Source organism: Scyliorhinus torazame, chromosome 14 (assembly GCF_047496885.1).
Source record: "Scyliorhinus torazame isolate Kashiwa2021f chromosome 14, sScyTor2.1, whole genome shotgun sequence".
In the NCBI taxonomy this organism is placed as follows: Eukaryota; Metazoa; Chordata; class Chondrichthyes; order Carcharhiniformes; family Scyliorhinidae; genus Scyliorhinus; species Scyliorhinus torazame.
The window spans coordinates 16,418,055-16,443,946 of NC_092720.1; the positions used below are offsets into that span (position 1 = coordinate 16,418,055).

General features: G+C 43.3%; 1 protein-coding gene across 3 annotated transcripts in view; it reads left to right on the plus strand.

The window, feature by feature from the left end:
• LOC140389541 (AP-2 complex subunit mu) overlaps positions 1–25,892 on the plus strand; it is a 67,363-nt gene that overhangs the window by 542 nt on the left and 40,929 nt on the right. Inside the window, exons 1-3 of one of the 3 annotated variants that reach the window (XM_072473742.1) lie at positions 14,679–14,697; positions 17,513–17,631; positions 24,451–24,716. In XM_072473742.1, the coding sequence (XP_072329843.1) occupies positions 17,558–17,631; positions 24,451–24,716 (340 nt within the window). In that variant the 5' untranslated portion in view covers positions 14,679–14,697; positions 17,513–17,557. Of the gene's footprint in view, positions 1–14,678; positions 14,698–15,209; positions 15,231–17,512; positions 17,632–24,450; positions 24,717–25,892 lie in introns of those variants that run through there. The other 2 variants (XM_072473740.1, XM_072473739.1) reach the window with 2 other exon arrangements.

A 25,892-nucleotide genomic window follows, 5' to 3' on the forward strand; every position in this document is an offset into this window, starting at 1 on the left:
ATCGCTCCCCCCCTCCACTCTCTCTTCCCCCCCCCCCCATAGCTCCCCCCTCCACTCCCCATCGCTCCCCCCTCCACTCCCCATCGCTCCCCCCTCCACTCCCCATCGCTCCCCCCTCCACTCCCCATCGCTCCCCCCTCCACTCCCCATCGCTCCCCCCTCCACTCCCCATCGCTCCCCCCTCCACTCCCCATCGCTCCCCCCTCCACTCCCCATCGCTCCCCCCTCCACTCCCCATCGCTCCCCCCTCCACTCCCCATCGCTCCCCCCTCCACTCCAACACCCAGGCCCCTCTGCTCCAATACCCTGAACATAGAACATTACAGCGCAGTACAGGCCCTTCGGCCCTCGATGTTGCGCCGACCTGTGAAACCACTCTGAAGCCCATCTACACTATTCCCTTATCGTCCATATGTCTATCCAATGACCATTTGAATGCCCTTAGTGTTGGCGAGTCCACTACTGTTGCAGGCAGGGCATTCCACACCCTTACTACTCTCTGAGTAAAGAACCTACCTCTGACATCTGTCTTATATCTCTCACCCCTCAATTTAAAGCTATGTCCCCTCGTACGAGACATCACCATCCGAGGAAAAAGGCTCTCACTGTCCACCCTATCCAATCCTCTGATCATCTTGTATGCCTCAATTAAGTCGCCTCTTAACCTTCTCTCTAATGAAAACAGCCTCAAGTCCCTCAGCCTTTCCTCATAAGATCTTCCCTCCATACCAGGCAACATCCTGGTAAATCTCCTTTGCACCCTTTCCAATGCTTTCACATCCTTCCTATAATGCGGCGACCAGAATTGCACACAATACTCCAAATGCGGCCGCACCAGAGTTTTGTCCAGCTGCAACATGACCTCATGGCTCCGAAACTCAATCCCTCTGCCAATGAGAGCTAACACACCGTACGCCTTCTTAACAACCCTCTCAACCTGAGTGGCAACTTTCAGGGATCTATGTACATGGACACCGAGATCTCTGCCCATCCACACTGCCAAGAATCTTACCATTAGCCCAGTACTCTGTCTTCCTGTTATTCCTTCCAAAATGAATCACCTCACACTTTTCTGCATTAAACTCCATTTGCCACCTCTCAGCCCAGCGCTGCAGCTTATCTATGTCCCTCTGTAACTTGTAACATCCTTCCGCACTGTCCACAACTCCACCGACTTTAGTGTCATCGGCAAATTTACTCACCCATCCTTCTACGCCTTCTTCCAGGTCATTTATAAAAATGACACACTGCAGTGGCCCCAAAACAGATCCTTGTGGCACACCACTAGTAACTTAACTCCAGTCTGAACACTTCCCATCAACCACCACCCTTTGTCGTCTTCCGCTAGCCAATTTCTGATCCAAACTGCTAAATCTCCCTGAATCCCATGCTTCCGTATTTTCTGCAGTAGCCTACCATGGGGAACCTTATCAAACGCTTTACTGAAATCCATATACACCACATCAACTGCTTTACCCTCATCTACCTGTTTGGTCACCTTCTCAAAGAACTCAATAAGGTTTGTGAGGCACGACCTACCCTTCACAAAACCCTGTTATCTATCTCTAATCAAATTATTCCTTTCCAGATGATTATACATCCTATCTCTTATAAACCTTTCCAAGATTTTGCCCACAACAGAAGTAAGGCTCACTGGTCTAGTTACCGGGGTTGTCTCTAATCCCCTTCTTGAACAAAGGGACAACATTTGCTGTCCAGTCTTCTGGCACTATTCCTGTAGACGAAGATCAAAGCCAAAGGCTCAGCAATCACCTCCCTAGCTTCCCAGAGAATCCTAGGATAAATCCCATCCGTACTGAGCTCTGACCTGGGGGGAGGCTGTCAAATGAAGAGTCCCTAGACTCTCCCTGGGGTGTGGGGGGCAATTGTCTCACTGTCGCCATTGATGAGCCCCAGGGGCATTGCACCCCCTCCGCTGCCAGCCGTTCCGCCCCCTCCGCTGCCAGCGGTTCCGCCCCCTCCGCTGCCAGCGGTTCCGCCCCCTCCGCTGCCAGCCGTGCCGCCCCCTCCGCTGCCAGCGGTTCCGCCCCCTCCGCTGCCAGCCGTGCCGCCCCCTCCGCTGCAGCCCTCCCACCTTCTGGCTCAGAGCTCTGTGTACTCAGTACTGAGTGAGTGGAGCACTGCCAGAGGTGCCGCTCCCCCTCCTTTTTGGCACGTGTCAAGGATACCTGGCCCATTATTCATTGAAGGGTAGTGGAGGCCACATGAGCAACAGCTGGCTTGTAATGCAGAACAAGACCAGCAGTGCGGGTTCAATTCCCGTACCAGCCTCCCCGAACCAGCGCTGGAATGTGGCGACTAGGGGCTTTTCACAGTAACTTCATTGAAGCCTACTTGTGACAAGTGATTATTATATTATTATTCCTCCTCTCAATCAACGCCACTAAGTAAAAGAACCCGCATTATCTGGTTGCATATCTCACCGCTGTTAGTGGGATCTGGTTGTTTGTGGAAATTAGATCCTGCGCTCAGTTCTTGGAGCTGCCTTGTTTCAACAGCCACCTATTTTAGAATCCCTGCAGTGCGGAAGGAGGCCATTTGGCCCATCTGAGCTGACCCTCTGAAAGTGTTCCCTACCTGAATCCACTTTTCAAGCCCAATTGCTGTAACCCCACCTAACCTTTGGACACTTCAGGAGCAATTTATCATGGCCAATCCACCTAACCTGCACATCTTTGGACTGTGGGAGGAAACCCACGCAGACACAGGGAGAACGTGAAAACTCCTCACAGTCACCAAAGGCCGGAATTGAACCCGAGTCCCATGCGCTATGAGGCAGCAGTGCTAACCACTGCTACCTTAATTTGGTTGTAATGACTTAACATGAATTTGCAACCAATCATGTCCTGTGCCTGCTGAAAATGAGTATCTACTCTAATCCACCTTTCAATACTTCGCCTTCTAGATCACAGCACCTGAAAGTGCTTACCAGTGTTTTTAAAAATGAGGGTTTCTGCCTCTTTAACACCTTTTCGGGCAGGGAGTTGCAAATCCCCACCACACTGGTGATTTAGGAACAGTCGTGCTAGCCAATCCTTTTTGTCCTTACTGAGGAAGTCTTAACTGTAACTCAGCTTAGATGGGTGATCCAATTTATAGCTTTCTGTTCCCTGGTTTTGATCAATGCCGTATGTACTTTTACCTGTCTGATGAGATCTTATTACTGTGAATAATTTGCACTTGTGCTGTTTTTGGTTAATTTTGAGATACTAAAATTAGATTCACTGAATAATAATGTTGACCTAACTGCAACTTGTTAACTGCTGTTTTGAAGCTTTATAATATACACTTCATTGCAGCTATTTGATAGAAAAGTGCAGTTTCCTGCATCATATTTGTGTGGCTAAGTTCTGCAATTATGTAGATAGTGAAATGTCACATTCTGAAATCTACCAAATTACAACATAAGAATGGTTACTCCACAGAAGGAGGCCATTTGGTTCTTCAGATACATGCCAGTTCTCTGCAACAGCAGCTCAGCTAGTCCAACCCCAACCTTTTCTCTGTAGGCCTGCAAAATATTTGCTCTTCAGGTCCTTATCCAGTTCCCTTTTGAAAGGCATGAGTGAATCTGCCTCTATCACACCCTTGGTTAATACATTCCAGATTCTAACCACTTGTCACAAGTGAATTCTTCCCTCGCATCTGTCATCTTAAATGGGTGTCCTCTGGTCTTTGACATTTCTACCAATGGAAACCACTTCTCCCCATCTACTCTGATTATTAATCCTCATGATTATTATTAGATTAGGTTTCGACCTGTTAGTCAAAGGTGCAGTTAATACATTAGGTAACAAACTTATTCTGATCCCCATGTGATTTATATACCTGTGGTTGCATCATAGCTGCCGATTACAATACCTAGTCCTATTCAGCAGAGAAGTGATATTCTGTAAATCCACCAAATATTAGGTTTACTGTACAGCGATGGAAGGTCGATTGATGTTTTAATTTATTCAACCAGTTTTTTGTAAAATTAAACAGTAAAGTTGTTTTGGAGGTCAAATTAATTTCAATATCCAGGCTGAATGTACTGCAGCAACCTCAAATCGATCGCCATTGTTGTATATTTATGCTCCCAAACATAATCCACACCGTCATTTCAGTGTAATGGCAGATGTGTTACTCTATCAACTTGAATAGTGGAAGACACCGTAGCAATACAATTAGATTACAAAATCTGGAATATGAATTTGGGCAGAGAGATCTGATGGTTGCACATTTGAAGCAATAACCACTCTTGAGTCCTTGATTAATAATAATCTTTATTGTCACAAGTCAGCTGAGGGAGAATTCAGATTAACAAGGGGATCAGGGGTTATGGAGCGAAGACAGGAGAATGGGGATGAGAAACATATCAGCCATGATTGAATGGCGGAGCAGACTCGAATGGCCTAATTCTGCTCCTATGTCTTATGGTATATAATAGTACCGAACCTGTGTTCATTTCATTCAAGATATTGCATTTTGTTGCATGTGAAAAATATTTTTAAAAAGAAGCCAATCATTGACCACCTGAAATTTTACAAGCTGCTTACTTGGAGCATTACCCTTAAAGGAACAGTTTCTGTTAACAGCTAAGCACCTTAAGGGGCTGTTTAGCACAGGGCTAAATCGCTGGCTTTGAAGGCAGGCCAGCAGCACGGTTCAATTCCCGTAACAGCCTCCCCGAACAGGTGCCGGAATGTGGCGACTAGGGGCTTTTCACAGTAACTTCATTGAAGCCTACTCGTGACAATAAGCGATTTTCATTTCATTTTCATTTCATAACTAAGATGTGAGCAATACCACAAGAGGTCCATTAGTTTATTTTGATGGCTCTGTTGTCTGCCCTATTTCCAGCTCTTGCAGTATGCCTTTTTATTAGTATAATTATAGGCTTTGCCTGTACAAATTTGGGTTCTGAACTGTATATTACCAGGGTGGAGTACGTGCTGGGAGTAACACAGCTAAATTCAGAGTATCTAGTCAGATGTGATATTGACACACACTTCAATTGCATTTAAGCCACTACACTTTTTCTGATACTGTGATCCCAATGTTACTGTTCACAAGAGGTTGGTCTAGTTTGAGGCTGCTGAGGTTTTATTCCTATGGTCACCGGTTTTATTGACCTTCCACTATTGGCATGGGATATCTGTCTTGTACTAGAGCTAGGAAATAATGATGGTGTAATTCTTTAAGTAGTGAAGCTGGCTGTATTTACTAACCTAGCTGATTTTAGACTTGATTACTGCTCATTGGTTTTGATAGCCAGTCTGATAACTGTAATCTACTTTGTTTTGGGGAAGAATAAAGTGATGTGTGTTTCTGCTTCTGCTCAATGCAATTGCAATACTTCCGGCAGTCTCAACTTATTTAAGATGAGTAACAAGGTTAAATTGGTTGTTTGGCTTTCTAGTTGCTCAATACGTTTTATCCTTGGTTTAGCCTTGTGGGACATTTGACCTCTTCTGATTTGCTAGCTTGCTCCATACAGCATTCAGCTGGATGATCAGAGGACAGCATTAACCAGTCCAAGCAATGCTTAATAGAATTTTGTCTCCCTGTGCCACAGTTTGGTGGGTAGATCCTTCAATTTCCCTGTAAAATCTGCATTAGAATGAAGCTGCAGAGCTATCTGGTTCAAACAGATTATTGATCGATACATTTTCTGCATTCTGCTTAATAAACTTTGGGGAGCACCAAGCCATTTTACTGTTTTGTTTTGCCAGAATGAAGTGGGTTAGAGTGTCCTTGGCCTGTCTTGGGAAGCATATGCCAACCTCAATTTGTGACTTTTGTCACTGGGAATTCATTCAGCACAGTAACCTTGGTGCTGTGAAACTGCTCTCTGACCAGTGAAACAAACTGCGAGTACAATTCGAGATTTATTTTTCCCTTTGAGGTTGGACTTGACAAAAAAAACCTCAGTGAAGCAGGACTGCTGGCAAAGTTGACAAATTTTGTCCTTCCCTGTGTCTGGAGGGAGCAAGATGAGCTGAATAACACTGGGGTAAAGTACAGGTCAGCAGAAAACCTGTCACAGGTGGATAAAAACGTTTGAGGTGATGGATCAAGAGCAGTCGAAAAAATGATATCAGCTGAAGTGCTCTATAAGCCGAAAGCTGCTGGGAAAACTTAGTCAGCCTGGCTTAGCGTTTATGGAGAGAGAAACAGCATTAATGCTTCGAGTTTAATATGACTTCTTTGGAACCCTATGCTCTATAAGCATGTTGGTATCAGTGGATGAATGACGCGCACAAGTCTTATTTGTATCAGATAACTGTATGCGATGGCCTTGTTTCAGGGTTTGAATTCTGTATTTGCCTGAGAGATAACAAATCAGGCTCCTCAGCGCAAACAATTAATGGTTTTAAAAAGTGCAACCAGTTAAGAAATAACTGAAAATGAAAAACAAGTTTTAAAAAAAAAAAAAAAAAATTGGGCTGTGATTTGCTGTTTTTTTTTTTAAAAAGAGTGGAAATCGCATAATATAACTGCAAAGTTTGCAATTTGGATTTTGCAGCATTTTCTGGAGCATTTGTTTCAGGTAGGGGCAGCTCTGTAGCTCTGAAACCATTTCCAGTTTTGCCAAATTAATTTCAAATCAGCACCACCTCGTTTAAATTTTGTTTTGCTGTTCCTCTTCCAATCGGGTTTTCTTCCTCTTCACACTTTCTCAGCCTACATCAAGAACTGGAAGCTTGCCCCGATCAAGTGCCACCTTCTGAGTCACAAGTTTATGGATTAATAGTAATCTAGTTACTACTTCTGCGGGAGTGCTACATTATCAAAGATGCTATTTTTTGGATGAGTCCAAGATCACGTGGCCCTATTCGAAGAGCTGAGTTCACGGTAGCACAGTGGTTAGCACTGTTGCTTCAAAATGCCAGGGGCCCCGGTTTGATTCCCGGCTTGGATCACTCTCTGTGCGGAGTTGTCACGTTCTCCCCATGGCTGCATGGGTTTCCTCCGGGTGTTCCATTTTCCTCCCACAAATCCCGAAAGACGTGCTTGTTAGGTCAATTGGACATTCCGTATTCTCCCTCAGTGTGGCGACTAGGGGATTTTCACAGCGACTTCATTGCAGTGTTAATGTAAACCTACTTGTGACACTAACAAAAGATTATTATTAGTAGTATTCTCATGTCCTGTCTGTTATGGGCGAGACGTTTTCAGAACCCCAAAATGTATCGTGGAGTTCAACCGACCTCCCCCTTTAATGTATTTGTTGCTTTTCCTAGCACACGGCTTGTTCCCTAGGTGTGGGATTACAATTATGGACACGTGGGTTTTTAAACACAAAACAATGTTTATTTCATGAACTGAATTTAACATCTTAAATAAACATTGGATCTGTTAACACCCCTTACTTCAAGATAACTCAGAAAATATTGCAACAGTAAATAATTCCTCAAAATGTTCCTTCAAACTTCCAAGAGACTTAACACCTTTAAACAGAATCACATCAGGTTAAAGGCTTTACTATTATGAGTTTAAATCACCCAAATGATCCAGAGATAGTCTTTCATGGCAGAGATCCAGCTCACTGCAAACACAGACACTCCCAAGCTCTTTTCAAACTGCTAAACTGCAAAATGGCTGATCTAAAGCCAGCTCCACCCACTCTTTGACATCACTGTTTTCTTAAAGGTGCATTGCTTAAACATCCATGTCTGAAAGGTACTCTCATGACATGTCCAATATTTCTTGTCAATACATCATTCCAGACAGAATAGACTGCTCATTCACCTCATTGCTGTTGGGATCCTACTGTGTGCAATGGAAGTAAAAGTTAGATTGATGCAATTTATTTGAAACATTCGTATGCAAGTTTTTTTTTATCAGTAATCATGCCATTGCTTTTTACCTGTTTCTTTGAGCTGTAACCTAAATCTGGCATTGTCCATTGAGAATTGCTCCAGGCTGCTCAGTTTGAGTTGTTTGTTGCAACACGGATCTACAAAATGTCTAAAATAAGCAAAATACTGCAGATGCTGGAATCTGAAACTAGGACAGGGGACACTGGATAAGCTCAGTTCTGACAAAGTTGATGAACCCAATGTTCACTCTGTTTCCCTCATATGAAGTGTCTAGTTTGATGGTGACTCCACAGATCTGCACCTCCATTCTAAAGCGTTTATTGTTGGGTCTTTGTCTGGAGTCCTCGCTTTTAGAAGGTAGCACTTTAATCTTTTCCCCTCTCCCATCCCACCACCCCCAACTCTTCCAGTCCTGTTTAACAGTGCTGCTTATGATCGTGGCAGCACCGAGGAAAAGGGTCACTCAATGATACACTTTGCTGTGTCATGCTTTGCTTGTGTGAGATTCAAAGTTCATCGCATCATGTCTCTCAATATTGCCACCCTTCCATTTACACTTCATCGAACAGCATTCTTCATGAGTCACCAGGCAGGACCAGAATTGGTATAAGTTATCTGGAAAATTGAGATCCGCTTGCAGAAGTTTTAAAATGAAGTGGCGAGAGAAAAGTGTTATAATTTTGAGTCCTATGAGACCCTTGTTTGGAACTTAGTCATGTTGGACTTGAGGTAATTGGTGGCATGGTGGCACAGTGGTTAGCACTGCTGCCTACAACGCTGAGGACAGGGTTTGATCCCGGCCCCCAGGTCTCTGTGAATTTTGCATATTCTCATGGCTGCGTGGGTCTCGCCCCCACAACCCAAAGGTGTTGCAGATTAGGTGGATTGGCCACACTAAATTGCCCCTTAATTGGAAAAAAAATTTCGGGTGCTCTAAGTTTATATTTTAAAAAATTGGTCTTGAGGTTAACTCTGTTTCTCTCTCCACCGATGTTGCCTGACCTGCTGCATTTTCCCAGCACTTTGTTTTTATTTCAAATTTCCAGCATCTGCAATATTTTGCTTTTAGCCAAGTCCTGTCTGAGGAGACGTTGCCGTCACTGCTATGCAACAAGGCCAAAACTGAGGGTGGCATCTGCAGTGGTGACCTTAGTGCAGGAGGTATCCTCCATTGCGAGAATGTTTATTCCATGGCTCAACTCATGACCTCTATTTAGTTATTTCTGCTCTTCCATCTTCCCATTTTCCCCACCTGTTGGCTCCAAAGAAATCCACAAGGAGGATTGCAATTGTCGCAGTTTTCTTTTTGCAAGATTGTGAGGTTTCTGGTGGAAGATTTGACTCATTGCTTTGTGCATAGCTTTCCTGCAAATATATTTCAACATACTGTTCTAGGCACATCCCAGTTTCCTCCTTCAGCATAAAATATTTGCGATCTTGACCATTCCATACCTCTGGCATTACACACTCCCATGAGGACCATCTAGAGCCTATGAGGCATTGATTTTAACAAAGATTGTAGGCCAGTCAATCATGTGCAATCACAGTTCAATTCAGTGTGTCAAGTTCAATTCAAATTGAAGTATATGTAATATCGAAGTAAAAGCCCACTGGAGACTTATTACTGAAGAATATCCCATCTAGCTCCATTTGTGGTTTTACGCACTAAAATGGAGTGATGCGTAATGTTTTTATCCTAGGTCCTATGGTGATAGATGCTTTGAAATGTGACATAGCTTTAGTATGTGATGGATGCAGGATTACCCAACAGTAGTAAATTCCGATATAAATGTGGATGTAAGGGAGGATTGTTTGGTGCAATGAGTTTCACTTTTGGAGTTCTGAATTTGAATGCAACTCTTAATTGGTTGGATATATTTCCCGTGTGTTCATTATAAGGCTTGAATAGCCCATTCTTAAGTCTGGTCTATATGTGACTCCAGCCCCACACCAAATGTAGCTGACAGCGAGAAGCAGTGGCCCAGGCAAGGCTGCTGTTATCTAAAGAGGTAGCATACGAATTCGGGATGGGGAATTAATGCTAAGGATAACCATGTCCCAAGACTGAATAGATGTCGCTGGCCATTCTTTGGTACCAAGGAAATGTGGATAGAATACACTTTACTGCACCAGATTTGGTACAAAATTTACACCCCTCAGGGCAAACACTGCAGTTGTGTGGGACCTCCGGGGTGATATTAAAGCATTGCCTGGAGTCGGGCGGGAATTAAACAAAGAACTAACTGATGAATGTAAAAACGGTACAACAGTTGTCATGGGGGATTTTAATCTACATGTCGATTGGTCAAACCAGGTCGGTCAAGGCAGCCTTGAGGAGGAGTTCATAGAATGTATCCACGATGGTGTCCTCAAACAGTATGTAATGGAACTTACGAGAGTGCAAGCTATCCTCGATCTGGTCCTGTGTAATCAAACAGGAATAATTAATGATCTCGTAGTTAGGAATCCTCTCGGAGGAGCACTCACAGTGTGATTGAATTTAAAATACAGATGGAGGGTGAGAAGGTCAAATCCAATATCAGTCTCTTGTGCTTAAACAAGGGAGACTAAATGGGATGAGGGAGGAGTTGGTGGAGGTAGACTGGGAGCAAAAACTTTGTGGTGGGACAGTGAAGGAGTTTTAAAGTGATTTTTCACAGTGCTCAGCAAAAGTATATGCCAGTGAAGAGGAAGGATTGTAGGAAAAGGGCTAATCAGCCATGGATATAATCTTTTAAATAAATTTCATTTTTCCAATTAAGGGACAATTTAGCATGGCCAATCCACCTATCCTGCCTATCGTTTGGGTTGTGGAGGCGAAACCCACGCAAACGCAGGTAGAATGTGCAAACTCCACACAAACAGTGACCCAGAGATGGGATGGAACCTGGGACCTCGGCGCCGCTAACCACTTGCGCCACCTTGCTGCCCTTAGCCATGGATATCTCAGGAAATAAAGGAGGGTATCAAATTGAAAGAAAATACATGCAGTGACAAAGATTAGTGGGAAACTAGAGATTGGAAAATTTTTAAATGTCAACAGAATGCCATGAAAAAAGCTATAAAGAAAAGTAAGAGAGATTGAGTAAACTAGCTCAGAATATAAAAACAGATAGCAAATGTTTCTACAAAGAAATAGAATGAAAAAGAGCGGCTAACGTAAACATTGGTCCTTTGGAGGATGAGAAGGGAGATTTAATTATGAGGAAATGGTCGAGGCATTGAACAGGTATTTTGTGTCAGTCTTCACAGTGGAAGGCAGAAATAACAACATGCTAAAAATTGGATGGCAAGGAGGCGATGGCAGGTGAGGATCTAAAAATGATCATTATCACTGAGACACTGTTGGGCAAGCTAATGGGGCTAAAGATAGATAAGTCTCCTGGCCCTGATGGAATGCATCCCAGGGTATTAAAAGAGATGGCAGGAGAAATAGCAAATATGCTTGTGGCAATTTATCAACATTTGCTGGACTCTGGGGCCGTTGCATCAGATTGGAAAACAGCAAATATGACGCCAATGTTTTAAAAAAGGAGGTAGACCAAAGGCGGGTAATTATAGGCTGGTTATCTTAGATTCTGTAGTGGGCTATCATCAAGGGAGAAATAACGAGACATCTGGATAGAAATTGTCCCATTGGGCAGATGCAGCATGGGTTCATGAAAGGCAGGTCATGTTTAACTAATTTATTGGAATTCTTTGAGAATATTACGAATGCGGTGGACAGTGGGGAATCAGTGAATATGGTGTATCTGAATTTCCAGAAGGCATTTGACAAGGTGCCACACAAAAGACTGTTTCATAAGATAAGGGTGCACGCTGTTACAGGTAATGTATTAGCATAGATAGAGGATTGGTTAACTAACAGAAAGCAAAGAGTGGGGATAAATGGGTGTTGTGTCTCAGGGATCAGTTTTGGGACCGCAATTGTTTACAATTTACATTGTTGATTTGGAGTTGGGGACCAAGTGTAATGTGTCAAAGTTCACAGATGACACTAAGATGAGTGGTAGAGTAAAGTGTGCAGAGGGATACAGATAGTTTAAGTGAGTGGGTAAGGGTCTGGCAGATGGAGTACAATGTTGATAAATATGAGGTCATCCATTTTGGTAGGAATAACAGCAAAACAGACAATTATTTAAATGGGAAAAAATTGCAGCATGCTGCTGTGCAGATGGACCTGGGTGTCCTTGTGCATGAATTGCAAAAAGTTGGTTTGCTGGTGCAGCAGATAATTAAGAAGGCAAAAGGAATTTTGTCCTTCATTGCTGGGTAAGTGGAGCTGGGTCCATAAAAAGATTAGCTGTGATTTTATTGAATGGCGGAGCAGGCTAGTGGGGCCAGATGGGGCCTGCTCCTAGTTCTTGTGTTCAAAGGAGGCTTTGTTATCTTGACCGTAGATGAACAAAGAAAAATGCAGCACAGGAACAGGCCCTTCGGCCCTCCAAGCCTGTGCCGACCATGCTGCCCGTCTAAACTAAAATCTACACTTCCTGGGTCCGTATCCCTCTATTCCCAACCTATTCATGTATTTGTCAAGATGCCCCTTAAATGTCACTCGTCCCTGCTTCCACCCCGTTTGGCTATTTGGGCATTTCTCTATACCTGGAAGTAGTTGGAGGTTCATAGTGCATACCAATATTGAAAGAATCGTAGCATCGCTGCAGAATGGATTTGTGTTTCACTAACGTGGAGCTGCAATGGGAGTATTGCATTGGTTTAGGACCGCAAGCTACTTGTTTGACTTCAATCTGAGGCCAGTTTGGGATTCTATTCCAGAGTTATTTATTTAATTTACTGCTACATTTCCTGAGTTGAGGGCATTACTGGCAATGCTGGTATTTAGAAAGATTTTAAAACTTTGTCATAGTCTCAGGATAAGGGGTTAAAGCATTTGTGTTGAGATGAGAAATGTCTCCATTCATGTTGGGTTCTACCCTAGAGAGCTTTGGATGCTCAATCATTGTATATTCAGGACTGAGCTCAATAGATCTTTGGACACCAAATGAATCATTGGGGATAGTGGAGGAAAGTGGAGCTGAGGTAATAAGAACTTAAGAAAGTAGGAGCAGGAATAGACCATGTGTCTTGTCGTGCCTGCTGCGCCATTCAATACGATCATGATTAGTCTGCGGCTTCAACTCCACTTTTTCCCATCCCCTCCCCATATCCCGTGATTCCTTAAGAGACACAAGATCTGCCTTTATCAGCCTTAAATATGTTCAATGTTGGAACATTCACAACCCTTTCTGTGCAGAAATGTCTTATCCCAGTGTTATAGATTCCCCAGCCGTGGGGGGTGGTGTCTACCACCTTCGGAAATTTTCAAGTTTCAATGAGATCACTTGTCACTCCACTAAACGCAAGAGAATGTAGGCCCAGTTTACTCAGTCTCATGTCAAAGGACAACTTTCTCATCCCAAGAACAAATTTTTAAACATTTGCTCTGCCCCCAATGCAAGTATATTCATCCTTTAATCTGGAGATGAAATTTGCGTGCACTGTTTCAGAGGTGGTCTCGCCACACAACTGTAACAAAGCTTTGTTCCTGTACTTGATTCCCTTGCAATAAAGGCCAAGATGATTGATTGGCAGAGCAGGTTCACTAGCCTGTGATGACTATTCCTTTTTTACTATCGATCCCTAGTTGCCCAGAAAGAGGTGATAGGTTTACGACTTGTACATCTGGCAGTACGTATTTTTAGTGATCTGGATACAATCGAGTGGCTTGTTAGACCACTTGACATGCACGGTAGCATTGTGGATAGCACAATTGCTTCACTGCTCCAAGGTCCCAGGTTCGATTCCGGCTTGGGTCACTGTCTGTGCGGAGTCTGCACATCCTCCCCGTGTGTGCGTGGGTTTCCTCCGGGTCCTCCGGTTTCCTCCCACAGTCCAAAGATGTGCAGGTTAGGTGGATTGGCCATGATAAATTGCCCTTCGTGTCCAAAATTGCCCTTAGTGTTGGGTGGGGTTACTGGGGATAGGGTGGAGGTGTTGACCTTGGGTAGGGTGCTCTTTCCAAGAGCCGGTGCAGACTCGATGGGCCGAATGGCCTCCTTCTGCACTGTAAATTCTATGCCAGCTAAGAGTTAGCCATTTTGGTATGGTAGTGCAATCACGTACTGGCCCAGACCAAATAAGAGTGATCAGATTTCCTGACCAAAAGAGCATGAGTGAATCAGCTGGCTTTATCTTAATTGCTTGTTTCTCCCGAACAGGCAGGACTGATTTGTGGTTGTAACATAAGGTCAGTGATGACTATAAGTGAAGCCTCGAGACATAATTATCTCCGTTATGGATAATCCCTGTTGAGTTTTGAACGGTAAAGACTCGGCAGGAGCGTTTGTTTTTCGTGCTGGACTGAAATCTTGCCTTTGCGAGGATTTGAGTCCGCTGCCAGCCGAAGTGTGTCACTGGTATCTCTCCGTTTAGGCAGCTTGCTTGCTCCCGCTGAGGGGGCAGGGCTGCTTTGTCGCATTGCAGGCTTCAGTTTCTCGGAACTGCCATTGTAGATTTTGTTTCATTCCCCGGGAACAGACCACTCCCGGGCTTGCACATTTTTATATTTAAAAAAAAAAGGCCGCATCGGAAACGGATAAAAGCAGCGAGGCGAAAAGTAAACCATTGCAAAGCAAGGGTGCTGCGACCAGAGAGACAGGACATTGCTATGATATCTGACCCTTATCCCGCTGCTTTCGCATGAAGCTACCGCCCCTCGAACAGTGCAACCTTTCATTGGCTCTGTTGAGATGAGCGATGGCTTTGCCAGCAGGTGTTTGCGAGGGATAGGCCTGTCGAATTGAGCCGGATTTCCTTCGCAAGGGCGCAGAAGTATTTTTTTTCTGCAAAGATGCCGTCTGGGAAATTGGTACATTGTAACGCTGAAAGTGAATGTCCGTTTTCTGCATTATGTGCCCTGTATTCAGCTGATGTGACGACGCTGGAGTTACTTTCGAACCCCAGCATCCGATTTGCCTATGTATTAATGTGGTATTTTTGCAGTTTCAGGACGGATACAGTATATCCGCATTAAAAACCCACCCACCGCTGGGCGTTGACAAGTTTAGCATGTCTATGTTTTATTGGGGATCGCCATTCTTACCGGTGATATTTAAACCTTGCAAACTGGCGCCGTGATCGTCATGCTCAATGCAAAAGCGATTCATTCCCTTGCCTAAGAGGAGGGATAAAACCTGACCAATCGTCTGCTGGACTGTGTGCGCTAAAGCATCCAGCCAGAAACACTGCAGATAATTCGGAAAAGGTTGTAAATTGTGCCAGATAATGCTCCTGTAATTTTTAATCGGTAACCTCATTTTGGATGGATTCCAATTGCTGCTGCAAATGCCATAATGCAGGAGATTTCCATGTTTGATAACATGAGGGTAGACGAGGTGAATGGTAGGTGAAACCCAGAGTGGATTTTAAAAGCATGTTGATAGGTTGAAAGGAAAAAAAAATGAGGTATCAATGTACTGGGAGAGGATAGATGAAAGGGGACTGTGTGAGTCCTGATTTCAGCACGGTGCAGGGAGGAGGGTGATCTTGTAATTTTCCACAAAAAAAAGACTGCCTTGCATTTAGCAACTTTCATGACTTGAGAGCATCTCAAAGTGCTTCATGGCCAGTGAAGTAGTCACTAGCCAATGTGTAGTCACTATTGGAGGAATGAACTCAGGTCTACAAAGCCTGGAGACCATGTACAAAAGGTGCTTTTTGTACCAGGAGATTGCTTCCCTTAAACATCTTCTGTACTATCTTGTGGCGAATGAAGTTTAAAAAAAAAACTTAGTTTGAGTTCGCAGCATCCACAAGATCGAGTGATTCCTGTGACAAAAGGATTTTGGCCTGGGCGTAATATGGTTCAGAGTTGAATTTTTCTGGTGCAAGAACAGGGAAATCACCTTGAGCTGTGATAATCTTCCGTAATTCGCAAGTACTGTGTATCTGGGGCTGTTTAGCACAGGGCTCAATCGCTGGCTTTGAAAGCAGACCAAGGCAGGCCAGCAGCACGGTTCAATTCCTGTAACGCCCTCCCCGAACAGGCGCCGGAATGTGGTGACTAGGGGCTTTTCACAGTAACTTCATTTGAAGCCTACTTGTGACAAGCGATTTTCATTTCTCTGTCTTGGGAGGTGAAGTGAGTGGAGTAGAGTTTGCTGTATTGTTGGATTGTGCATGGTTCTGTAAGAGAGCAGGCTTGATGGATTGAGTGACCGTTTTTTATTCCAGGGTTATTAGCTGAGCACAAATCCTTCATTATACACCATTAAATGGTAACTTATTCACATTGCTAACAATCCCTCACCCAAGCTTTCTATTTTTAAAATGTATTTATTAATTGGACGTGGATGTCACTGGATAGGCCAGTGTTTGTTGTTCATCTCTAATTGAGAAGGTGGTGCGCAGCTGCCTTAGGTGTAGGCACACCCACAGTGGTAATAGGAAGAGTTCCAGGGTTTTGATCCAGTGACAGTAAAGGAAGGATGCGATAATTGCACGTCACGTGGTGTGTGGCTACTGGAAGGGGAATTTGCATGTGGTGGTGTTGCAATATCTTTAGACTTCAGTTACTCTGCATAGACTCAATTTATCTGAAATATACATTCAGCCACTCTGTCTATTGCCCATGTCCTTGGTAATTTCCATTGCTATCCACCCCCAAATCAAGGAGTTGAAATTATTTACTGATGAATATCGTGTGCATCATGGTTAGCACAGGCTGAAGGGCCTGTTCCTGTGCTGTACTTTTCTTCCAATAACTTATTCTTTACAATAAAAGCAAATTACTGCAGATGCTGGAATCTGAAACAAAAGAGAAACTGCTGGAAAATCTCAACAGGTCTGGCAGCATCTGTAGGGAGAGAAAAGAGCTAACGTTTCGAGTCCAATGACTCTTTGCCAAAACTTATTCTTTACTTGGGCTCCACACCTCAACCCTGTTTGAATGTCAGCATGCAGCTTCACTTTTCCATCTAACATGCCAATCGATTTGCTCTTCCCTCTGCTTCATTTCTGTCAGCGTTGCTTCCCAAGTTATTCCTTGCTGCGTCTCTCTTCCCCATCAAAAATCTCAAAAGCCTATCTGTTCAGCCATCCCTTTGGTCACCTGCCCTAGCTTTAAACCTTTTCTGTTTTTGGATCTCCTGTATCCTATTCCCTCAGTGGAGCCTCGGGACGTTTTGCTATTTGGTGACACAGAATTACAATTTGTCACGTGCTGCCTAGTGTTGGGTAACTAGCACTCGCTTTTGGGATTGAGGCTGCAGGTAATGTTTGTATTTCTGGAAAAGTGAACCTGACTAATCAAGACCAATGTGCTGATTTAAGTTGTGTTTGCACAAGAAGTCGTTATTACAATCTCGTACTTTGCTCTTCTACTTGTATATTAATTTTATTTAAGTGAAAGTGGTGGGCATTGACCGGGGTACACTTGAGCCCACTTGAAAATTAACTAAAACTGTGGTTCTTGTGGAAGGAGGTTCTTGCCTGTAAGGTGCAACTATATAAATCTAAAGTGTGTAAACAATTGGCTCCAGTTCTATTCTTCAACTGGTTTTCTGTAATATAACAATGTGCTGAGAAGAAATTCTATCCAGCTATTTTTTTTCTAAGCTGACAAAATACATCACAAATTAAAGAGGCAAAACTTGGTTTTAATCAAAATGTTTTCTTTGCTTCAGGTATTTTAATCAGCATGGGAAGGGAGGATTAACCAAGGTTCTATCATGATTGGAGGCTTATTCATTTACAACCACAAAGGGGAAGTTCTCATCTCCCGAGTCTATAGGGATGACATTGGGTAAGTACTGTTGCCAGTTAAATGAAAATGAAAATCGCTTATTGTCACAAGTAGGCTTCAAATGAAGCCCCTAGTCGCCACATTCCGGCGCCTGTTCGGGGAAGCTGGTACGGGAATTGAACCGTGCTGCTGGCCTGCCTTGGTCTGCTTTAAAAGCCAGCAATTTAGCCCAGTGTGCTAAACCAGCCCCTAATACTGAGAAGCTCATTTTGTTGTGGTAACTAGTTTACCTTTTGAGGTATCTTCACGTTACATTGTAAAAGAGCTGCCTCGAGGAATGTGGAGCCACCTCGAGAACTGAATTTTCTTGGGGCACTTGTGGAGACAGCAGTCCTGTGGACACCATATAAAAGCACTGTAGGCCACCATTGTTTGACTGGGTGTTTTTTAAAAATAAAGGTCAACCAAATTACTCCCTGCTCTCTGGCAGGCGACTGATCTTTCCAAACCTTGAAACGGTCAGCAGCCTGACCTGTGTTATGACTTGCAATTTGAAAGCAACTGTATGTGTTTGCACTGCAAATGGAAAGGTTGGGCAGAATTTCCTCCAGTATACATGGCTCGTGGGGGCTATATGTGAAACTATATATATATATTTTTTTTAAAAGTTTCTAACCTGATGCAATTCAATCTTGTTAAACTGAGAAATTAGATACATCAAAGAGGAAGTAAACTGTAATGGGGCAATTGCCTGAACTGTTGCTGGTCCCAGCAATCGTTGTGATATTCATGCTAGCCTTTCTGTGCTTTTCCCAAAATGCTGAGTTGCAGCACTGTGAAATTTGAGCGGTGCTCTAACTTTATTCAGCTGCTGCCCTCTGGTTTTCAGGTTTTCACAACCAAAAGTGAGATCAAAATCTCAGTCAGCAAGCCAAAATTGGCGAAAGTGGTTTCTGGGGTAGGGTGGGCAAGAAAAATAGAATCATTTTGACTGGAAGCAACGTCTCCTGCCTTCTAATTTGAATGTGAAAATGAACTAAACCCTTCAAACTCCAGCTTCACTGCAGCCCTGCTTTAAGCACAACTGTATCTGAGTTATAACCGATGTGGAAAAGAATGGAACGGATTCAAAAATAGTCTTGTTTCAACTTCACCGTCTCCCTGTCTAGCACCTGCATTGTGTTATGGTTTCTACATGCTGTGGTTTTTACTGTTTTCAAATGGGTTTTCAGCAACCTAAAGCTATGTGGGTTATGCAAACATTTTGGCAGAATGACCTTGCAGCAGTCTGGCTAAAACAAACTTGAGAATTTAGATGGATATACAATTGGAAATTAACCCTGAAGGAAAAATAAATATTTATTACCCTTACCATGAAGAGGGTGCAGGCGAGATTTACTAGAATGGTACCACGGATGAGGCATTCATCAGAGCCCATTTTAGAGTATTGTCAGCAGTTATGGGCCCTGAATGATCCCTGGAATGAAGAGTGGTTGAGGACTCTGGGTCTGTACTCGTTGGAGTGTGGAAGGATGAGGGGGTTCTTATTGAAACTTGCAGGATACTGAGAGGCCTGGATAGAGTGGACGTGGAGAGGATGTTCCACTAGTAGGAAAAACTAGGACCCGAGGCCACAGTCTCGAGGGACAATCCTTTAAAACTTATGTGGAGATGCTGGCGCTGGATTGGGGTGGGCACAGTAAGAAGTCTTACGACACCAGGTTAAAGTCCAACAGGTTTGTTTCAAATCACTAGCTTTCGGAGCACAGCTCGTTCCTCAGGAAAATGAGGAAGGAGCTGTGCTCCGAAAGCTAGTGATCCGAAACAAACCTGTTGGACTTTAACCTGGTGTTGCAAGACTTCTTACTCTAAAGCTGAGATGAGGAGGAATTTCTTCAGCCAGAGGGTGATGAATCTGTGGAAATCTTTGTCGCAGAAGCCTGTAGAGGCCAAAACACTGAGTGTCTTTAAGACAGAGAGATAGATTCTTGATTAATAAGGGGATCTGGGGTTATGGGGAAAAGGCAGGAGAATGGGGCTGAGAAAGATATCAGCCATGATTGAATGGCAGAGCAGACTCGATGGGCCGAGTGACCGAATTCTGCTCCAATGTCTTATGGTCTTATTCCAGTTACATGGAGAGGCCAACATGATGTTTAAAATTGAGACCTTTTGCTAGAATAAACGGGGAATAACATGCCAGTGGCAGAAAGATCAGTAACCAGAGTGTACTGATTTAAGGTAATTAGCAAAAGAGGATTTTAATTTTTTTAGTACAGTGAATTATGATCTGGAACATATCGCTGAAAGCAGGGTGGGAGCAGATTTAATAATAGCTTTCAAAAGGGAAACAGAAAAAATTGTAGGCCTGCGGGGAAAGCGTAGGAGAGTAGGACTAATTAGGAAGCTCTTTAGAAGAGCCTGGCACCTGCACCATGGAGCAGATGAAATAAGATTGTATGCTTCTGGTGATGAGCCAAATATGACTCAATGCACTGAGTTAGTGCGGAGGAATGGCATACTCTCCATATTGTCACTTTATTTGTGTCTGCATCAAGTACTCGGGCTGGGAATTGACCATCCAAGTCACCAATTCGGGCTGGGAATTGACCATCCAAGTCACCAATGTGAACCACTTTCTGATTGATAATTCTTTAATATCAAATTCAGCTAATGCTTCTGAATTTGGGTTCCTGTAATTGTGGAATCTGTTTCAAATTGACTTAAATGGCTGTTTCCCAAATGGCTGTTCTTTGCATGAGTCATGACCGCATTTGTTAGCGAGTTGAGTGGCACCCTGCCCCTGTCTGCATCAGTGTGAGCTGCTCTGCATTTGCATGCTGTTTCCCTACATTAGCTGAATAATCACCAGATGTTAACGGCTCTGGCTTTTCCACCTGTGATTCATGTCAGTGATCTAAAACTATAGCACTCCAGCTGAGATTGGGGAATTCTGCATCAGAAGATGCGGTTTGTGCACATTCTCTTGAAGATCTGTCCCCTCGTCTCATTTCCTTGCTTTTGCCCATCATCTTTACAGTATCTCTTCAAATATTTATTCACTTGCCCGTTGAAACTATGCAGTTTCTTGCAGGGAGTTCCATATTCTGATAAATTGGTATTATAATTGTTTTTCAAATCTTTCATAAATATGTAAGACTTCAAAAGCGGGTTGAGGGTTTCTATGAAACAACTGCCTCACGGAACTATGCTATAGACTGGACACAGTTGTTTTTGTAGGCTCTGCTTGAACTGATAAACGTCAGGCCTAAATGGAACCTGGGAAGTGCTGAATAAATGGGCGTACTGTGTCAAAAGGTTGCTTTACCTTGTCTCACTTGATCTTAAAGGCATCTGTGTAATCCAGAAAAAACTCTACAAGTGTCAACATGTAGCAATGCCTAACAGGTACAGATGCAGGGAAAACTTAGGTTTCTATACCTGCAGTCTCCTTAGGTGGGAGTGGGTGTGACTCGCTTTCTTAGTCTGTGGTGTCCTAGCCAACGGCCTTCTCTGTGCAGCTCACTCGAGATTGAAAGCATTTTTTCATTTGACATTTGTCCAGTTGGATTGTGAAAGAACACTGCTGCCTCACAGTGCCAGCGTCCCTGTTCAATTCTGGCCTTGGATGACTGGAGTTTGCACGTTCTCCTCATGTCCGCGAGGGTTTCCTTCGGGTGCTCTTATTTCGTGTCTCAGTCCAAAGTTAGGTGGGGTTACGGGGATAGGGCAGGGGACTGGACCGAGGTAAGTTGCTGTTTCAGAGGGTCGCTGCAGACTCGATAGGCCGGGCAATTCTATTCTAATGCTGATGTGCTTTCACCCTTGTGCAATCCAGAAAAAACTCGACAACTGTCAACATGTAGCAATGCCTAACGGGTACCGATGTACTTCAAAAACATTCAGCTTCAAAAACTGACACCGTCATCTTAATCACAGATTCTTAACCTGGTGTTGTAAGACGTCTTACAGATTCTTAGACCCACAAAAACAGATGTAGGCGTGTCGTGATGGAACATTCAGTTAATTTTTTGTAGAGCTGGTGCTTTAAGCGCAAACATGGACTTTGTTCCCCTGCTATCAGCGCTGAAGAAGCATCACAAAGATAAAACCTTTTGAGGTGACCACTTGCTAGTAAAGCCTAATATGCATAGGTTCACAAAGCCAGTGTGAATGAGGCATAAGTGATATGTTAATCTGTTGACTGTTTTGTAATGCTTTTGTATATGTTAATGATTAGCACTCGCACTTGTCCATTGTTCTCCTGTAGATCTCTGTGAGTAGTCCTTTGTGTTTCTCATCTGTGTTTTTTCCTTTCTGTGCTTTGTGTATTCTAATCCTCTCTCTCGTTGGTCTGTCATTTCCCCTTCCTTGCTGACGTCTCATTTTTCCTCATCTCATCATGTGCTCATTGGCTGCACTAGGAATAGGTAAGCATCGTTTGTCATCTTGTACTAATTAACCAGTGATTTGACCTGTGAGCTTTATCTTGGTCGTATTGGAAGTTGTAAAATCGAAATATAAACTGTAGCCACTTAACTAAGGGATGGGGAGGAAGGAGTGCATTTGAACAGCAGTTAACTGACATTGACTTCAGATCAGTTCTTTTACGAGATTTAATTGCATTTTGGAGGAAGTGAGATAAGGACTTGAGGGAGAAAGGAACAGGAAGGTACGCTGATTGGATTAGATAGAGGGGTGGCAGGAGGCTCCTGTGGTGCGCTGGCACAGCTATTGGGCCAAATGATCTTGTTATGCTTCGACTGGGTGTATTCACTTAATTCCCCCTCATGCCCCTAACTGCCGGACAGGGAATTTGCACTCTCTTACAAAAAACAAAAGATTTATTTACTGGTGCCCATTAATGGTGCAAACTCTGCCTCTGGAGAAGGAGCTAAATGTCCATATTTCCTGTACTTGTGGTTAAGTACAACAGTGGTCTCCAGCTCCCAAAGGAAATCGCAGTGTGTCACACCTGCACACCAGCTGTGACCAAGTGTCCAGGCGTGACTCAACACTCCGGCTATGTGGCTCAACTGCAGCGCTTGCCTGGATAGGGTGTTGACCAGGCCCATGAAACCCAGCTGGATTTTAGGAACCTAGCTAAGAAAATGGTTGTTTTGGTGGTTGAGACTACCAGGGAGAGATGGGGATGAAAGGGGAGGGGGGGGGGGGGGGTGTTCAAACAGCTGCTACTGAAAAGAAAATCTAGTGAGTTTAGCTTCTGGTAGTTGTCGACTGCACAAGAACAATATAAAATCTGGCAAGAAATTTACGCTACTTAATTTGCACATCCTAATATAACTAATCTGAGATGGTGGCAATTGGTTGCTGTGATTGGCCTGACCCCCTCCCCAGTTTAAGGAAACACCAATCTGCTTGGATTCCTGCTCTTGAATGCTATCCTATTTAGTGATTCATTCCTCTTAATCCCTCCTGTGGTAGAAATGTGTGTCTGTGTCTTGAGAATCAACTGCAGGGCTAGCTTTTTAGGTCAGTGCTGCTTAGAAGACCCTGTTAGCAGATTCAGTAGTAGTGCAGTGAGATTCACGTGTGTCTGATGTTGTACTCGAGTGAGTCTTGACTTCAGAAAGCCACCTCATCCATCAGAAGCATCTGCTTTTGTGTACCTTTTTCCTCCAGTTTGTCTGCCTGCACATCCATAGAACGGCATGGTTTGATAATTGTATATTGCTTGACCATGTTTCTTTTAAAAATGCATTTTTTGAGCTCAAGCTGTAAATTTGTTTGTAAATAAAGTAGTATTGCAATGCTGCAGATAGCCGAGACGACAGAATCTCTTTGGTAACCAGTTGAAAACTAATCTTGACTGTCCCCTCCCACTATCACCATTGTCCTCTGCTTCCTACTTTTCTCTTAAATGCAATGGGTTCTCCAGTTGAGATTCACATGCGATGAGGTTGGGATGCTTTTTAATCACTGTTTTCCAGAATTGTCATCTCATCCCATCTGATGTAGATCTTGGTCAAGCACTTTTGCATCAGTGTGTGAACCATCATCAAGCAGGCACCCTTTTGGATGCAAAACTGTCCCCATTTAACTTGCCAGTCACTGGTGATTATAGGGCCAGTTGGATGTCTACTGCAAAGGAGTTGTCTTCTGTTTGATGGTGTGGAGTTTGCCTCCTTTTAAATTGGGTTTTGGTAGAAAATAATAGCACATCAGTGTAAAATTAGATGCAATAATCCAGGATGTCTCTTCAGAGGTGGGTAGCTGGAAAAAAGTTTGTACCCACCTTCCTCTCGTTTCCAGATGCTGTATAGTAGAAATGAATGGACTAGAGTGATATCTTGGTGCAAAAAATAATTTTTCTGTGATTCTATTCTATGATTTCGGCTTTTGAAGGTGCTAAATTAACCTTCAAATTACTGTAGGTCAGGAAGCAAATGTGGTATAGTACCCATCCCTCCACATGAATATGGCATTGCTTGCTGGCAGCCTCCAATTGTAGAAACTAAGAATTGCAACATGTTACTGGAAAGGAATTGCATCCTCTGAAATGCATATGTTGTACAAGTCCAAATTGTTGTCAGAATGTATGATTGTGAACTTGACTCTCTTTATGCCGTGTTTAAATAGGGCTGGTGCCTGGAGAGAATATGGAATATGCAACTGGGGTGAGTGAGGTACTAGCTGCAACTCTACAACGGAACAGTTAACATGGTTGATTACAGGCATCACAAAATTAACTTCCTATCTTAAATCCTCCATTTCTATAGTGTATGGACTACACCAGTAGAGCAACAGCACCTGAGGTCCCCAAGGTTTCTCCTATCTCAATGGAATTGAACGTAAATTCATATTTGTATGAATACTTATCCAAAGTGGCCTAATGAGTTGTCTTTCTTCTGTTTATAGACGGAATGCAGTGGATGCTTTCCGCGTCAATGTCATCCATGCAAGGCAACAAGTTCGCTCACCGGTGACTAACATTGCACGTACCAGCTTCTTCCATGTTAAGCGTTCCAATATTTGGCTTGCTGCTGTCACCAAGCAGAATGTTAACGCGGCCATGGTCTTTGAGTTCCTGTACAAAATGTGTGATGTCATGACTTCGTATTTTGGAAAGATCAGCGAAGAAAACATCAAGAACAACTTTGTCCTTATTTATGAGCTATTGGACGGTAAGTGTAAGATGGAGGGATTGAAAACAGGAGTTTTTGAGAACACCCGAATAATTAGACAATATAAAACAATAGCACTGAATAAATGGTTTTCCTTCTGTCATTCGTGATCTTATGTGGATTGTGCATTTGTAATATTCAAAAGTGTCCCCAGCTTGTCACTTGAGATATTCATCAGTCTGCTGTTATCATGGTTAGAATGCAGGATAAACTTCACATGGTTGAAGATAACCCACATTAAGGGCAACTGACAAAGGGCGGTAAAGGGATGCCTTGCTAGTGATGCCCATCCACAAGAATGAATTTGAAAAAACACCTGAAGAAAATGCTGACATTCTGGCTGAGTTTAGAGGAATTTTAAGATTGGCTGCAATACGACACTGATGGTTTTCCCATAACTATTTTGCTCGTATCCCTGCCCCCACAAAAATTAGATTATGGAAGGAGTTTATTGGGTAAAGGTAGAAACCATGTTTCTACTTGGGGACCGATTGTAGGGACCATCAATCTGAAATAGTCACTAAACGTGATTGAGAATTCAGGAGGAACTTCTTTACCCACAGGGTTAGAAATGTGAAACTCGCGACTGGAAGGAGTGGCTGAGGTGAATAGCGTATATGCATTTGGGGAAAGTTAGAGGAAAGCTAGACTTGGGGGCGAAAGGAAAGAAGGTTATACGTACAGGGTGAGATGAAAAGGAGGCTCGAGTGGAGCATAACCACTGGCACAGACCATTTGGGTCAAATGGCTTGCTTCTATTCTGTACGTTCAATAATTTCATGTCATCTTGTACTTTTGACATGACTGACTTGGAACTTTATAAGCATAGCATGCTCACTAGGTTCTAAACAGGAATGTTTAGAAAATATTTTGTATTTGTGTTTACTCTGAAGATTTCAGTTGATTTTAGCTGCCTTGATGCTGCCCCATCCTGGGATGAATTTAGCTTGCCTGCACATTGAGAATTGAGGCAACTCTGTTGGATTACCCAGTTTTACAAGTTAGCTTCTGTTTTTCTCTTAAAATTGATCTCATACAAAATCAGAAAAGGGGTCAACAATCTTCAGCTGCTTCATCAGTGACCATCATCAGGTCAGAAGTGGGGAGGTTCACTGACTACACAATGTCCATCATTCACGACTCCAATAATAAAACATTCCATAGAATAGAATCATA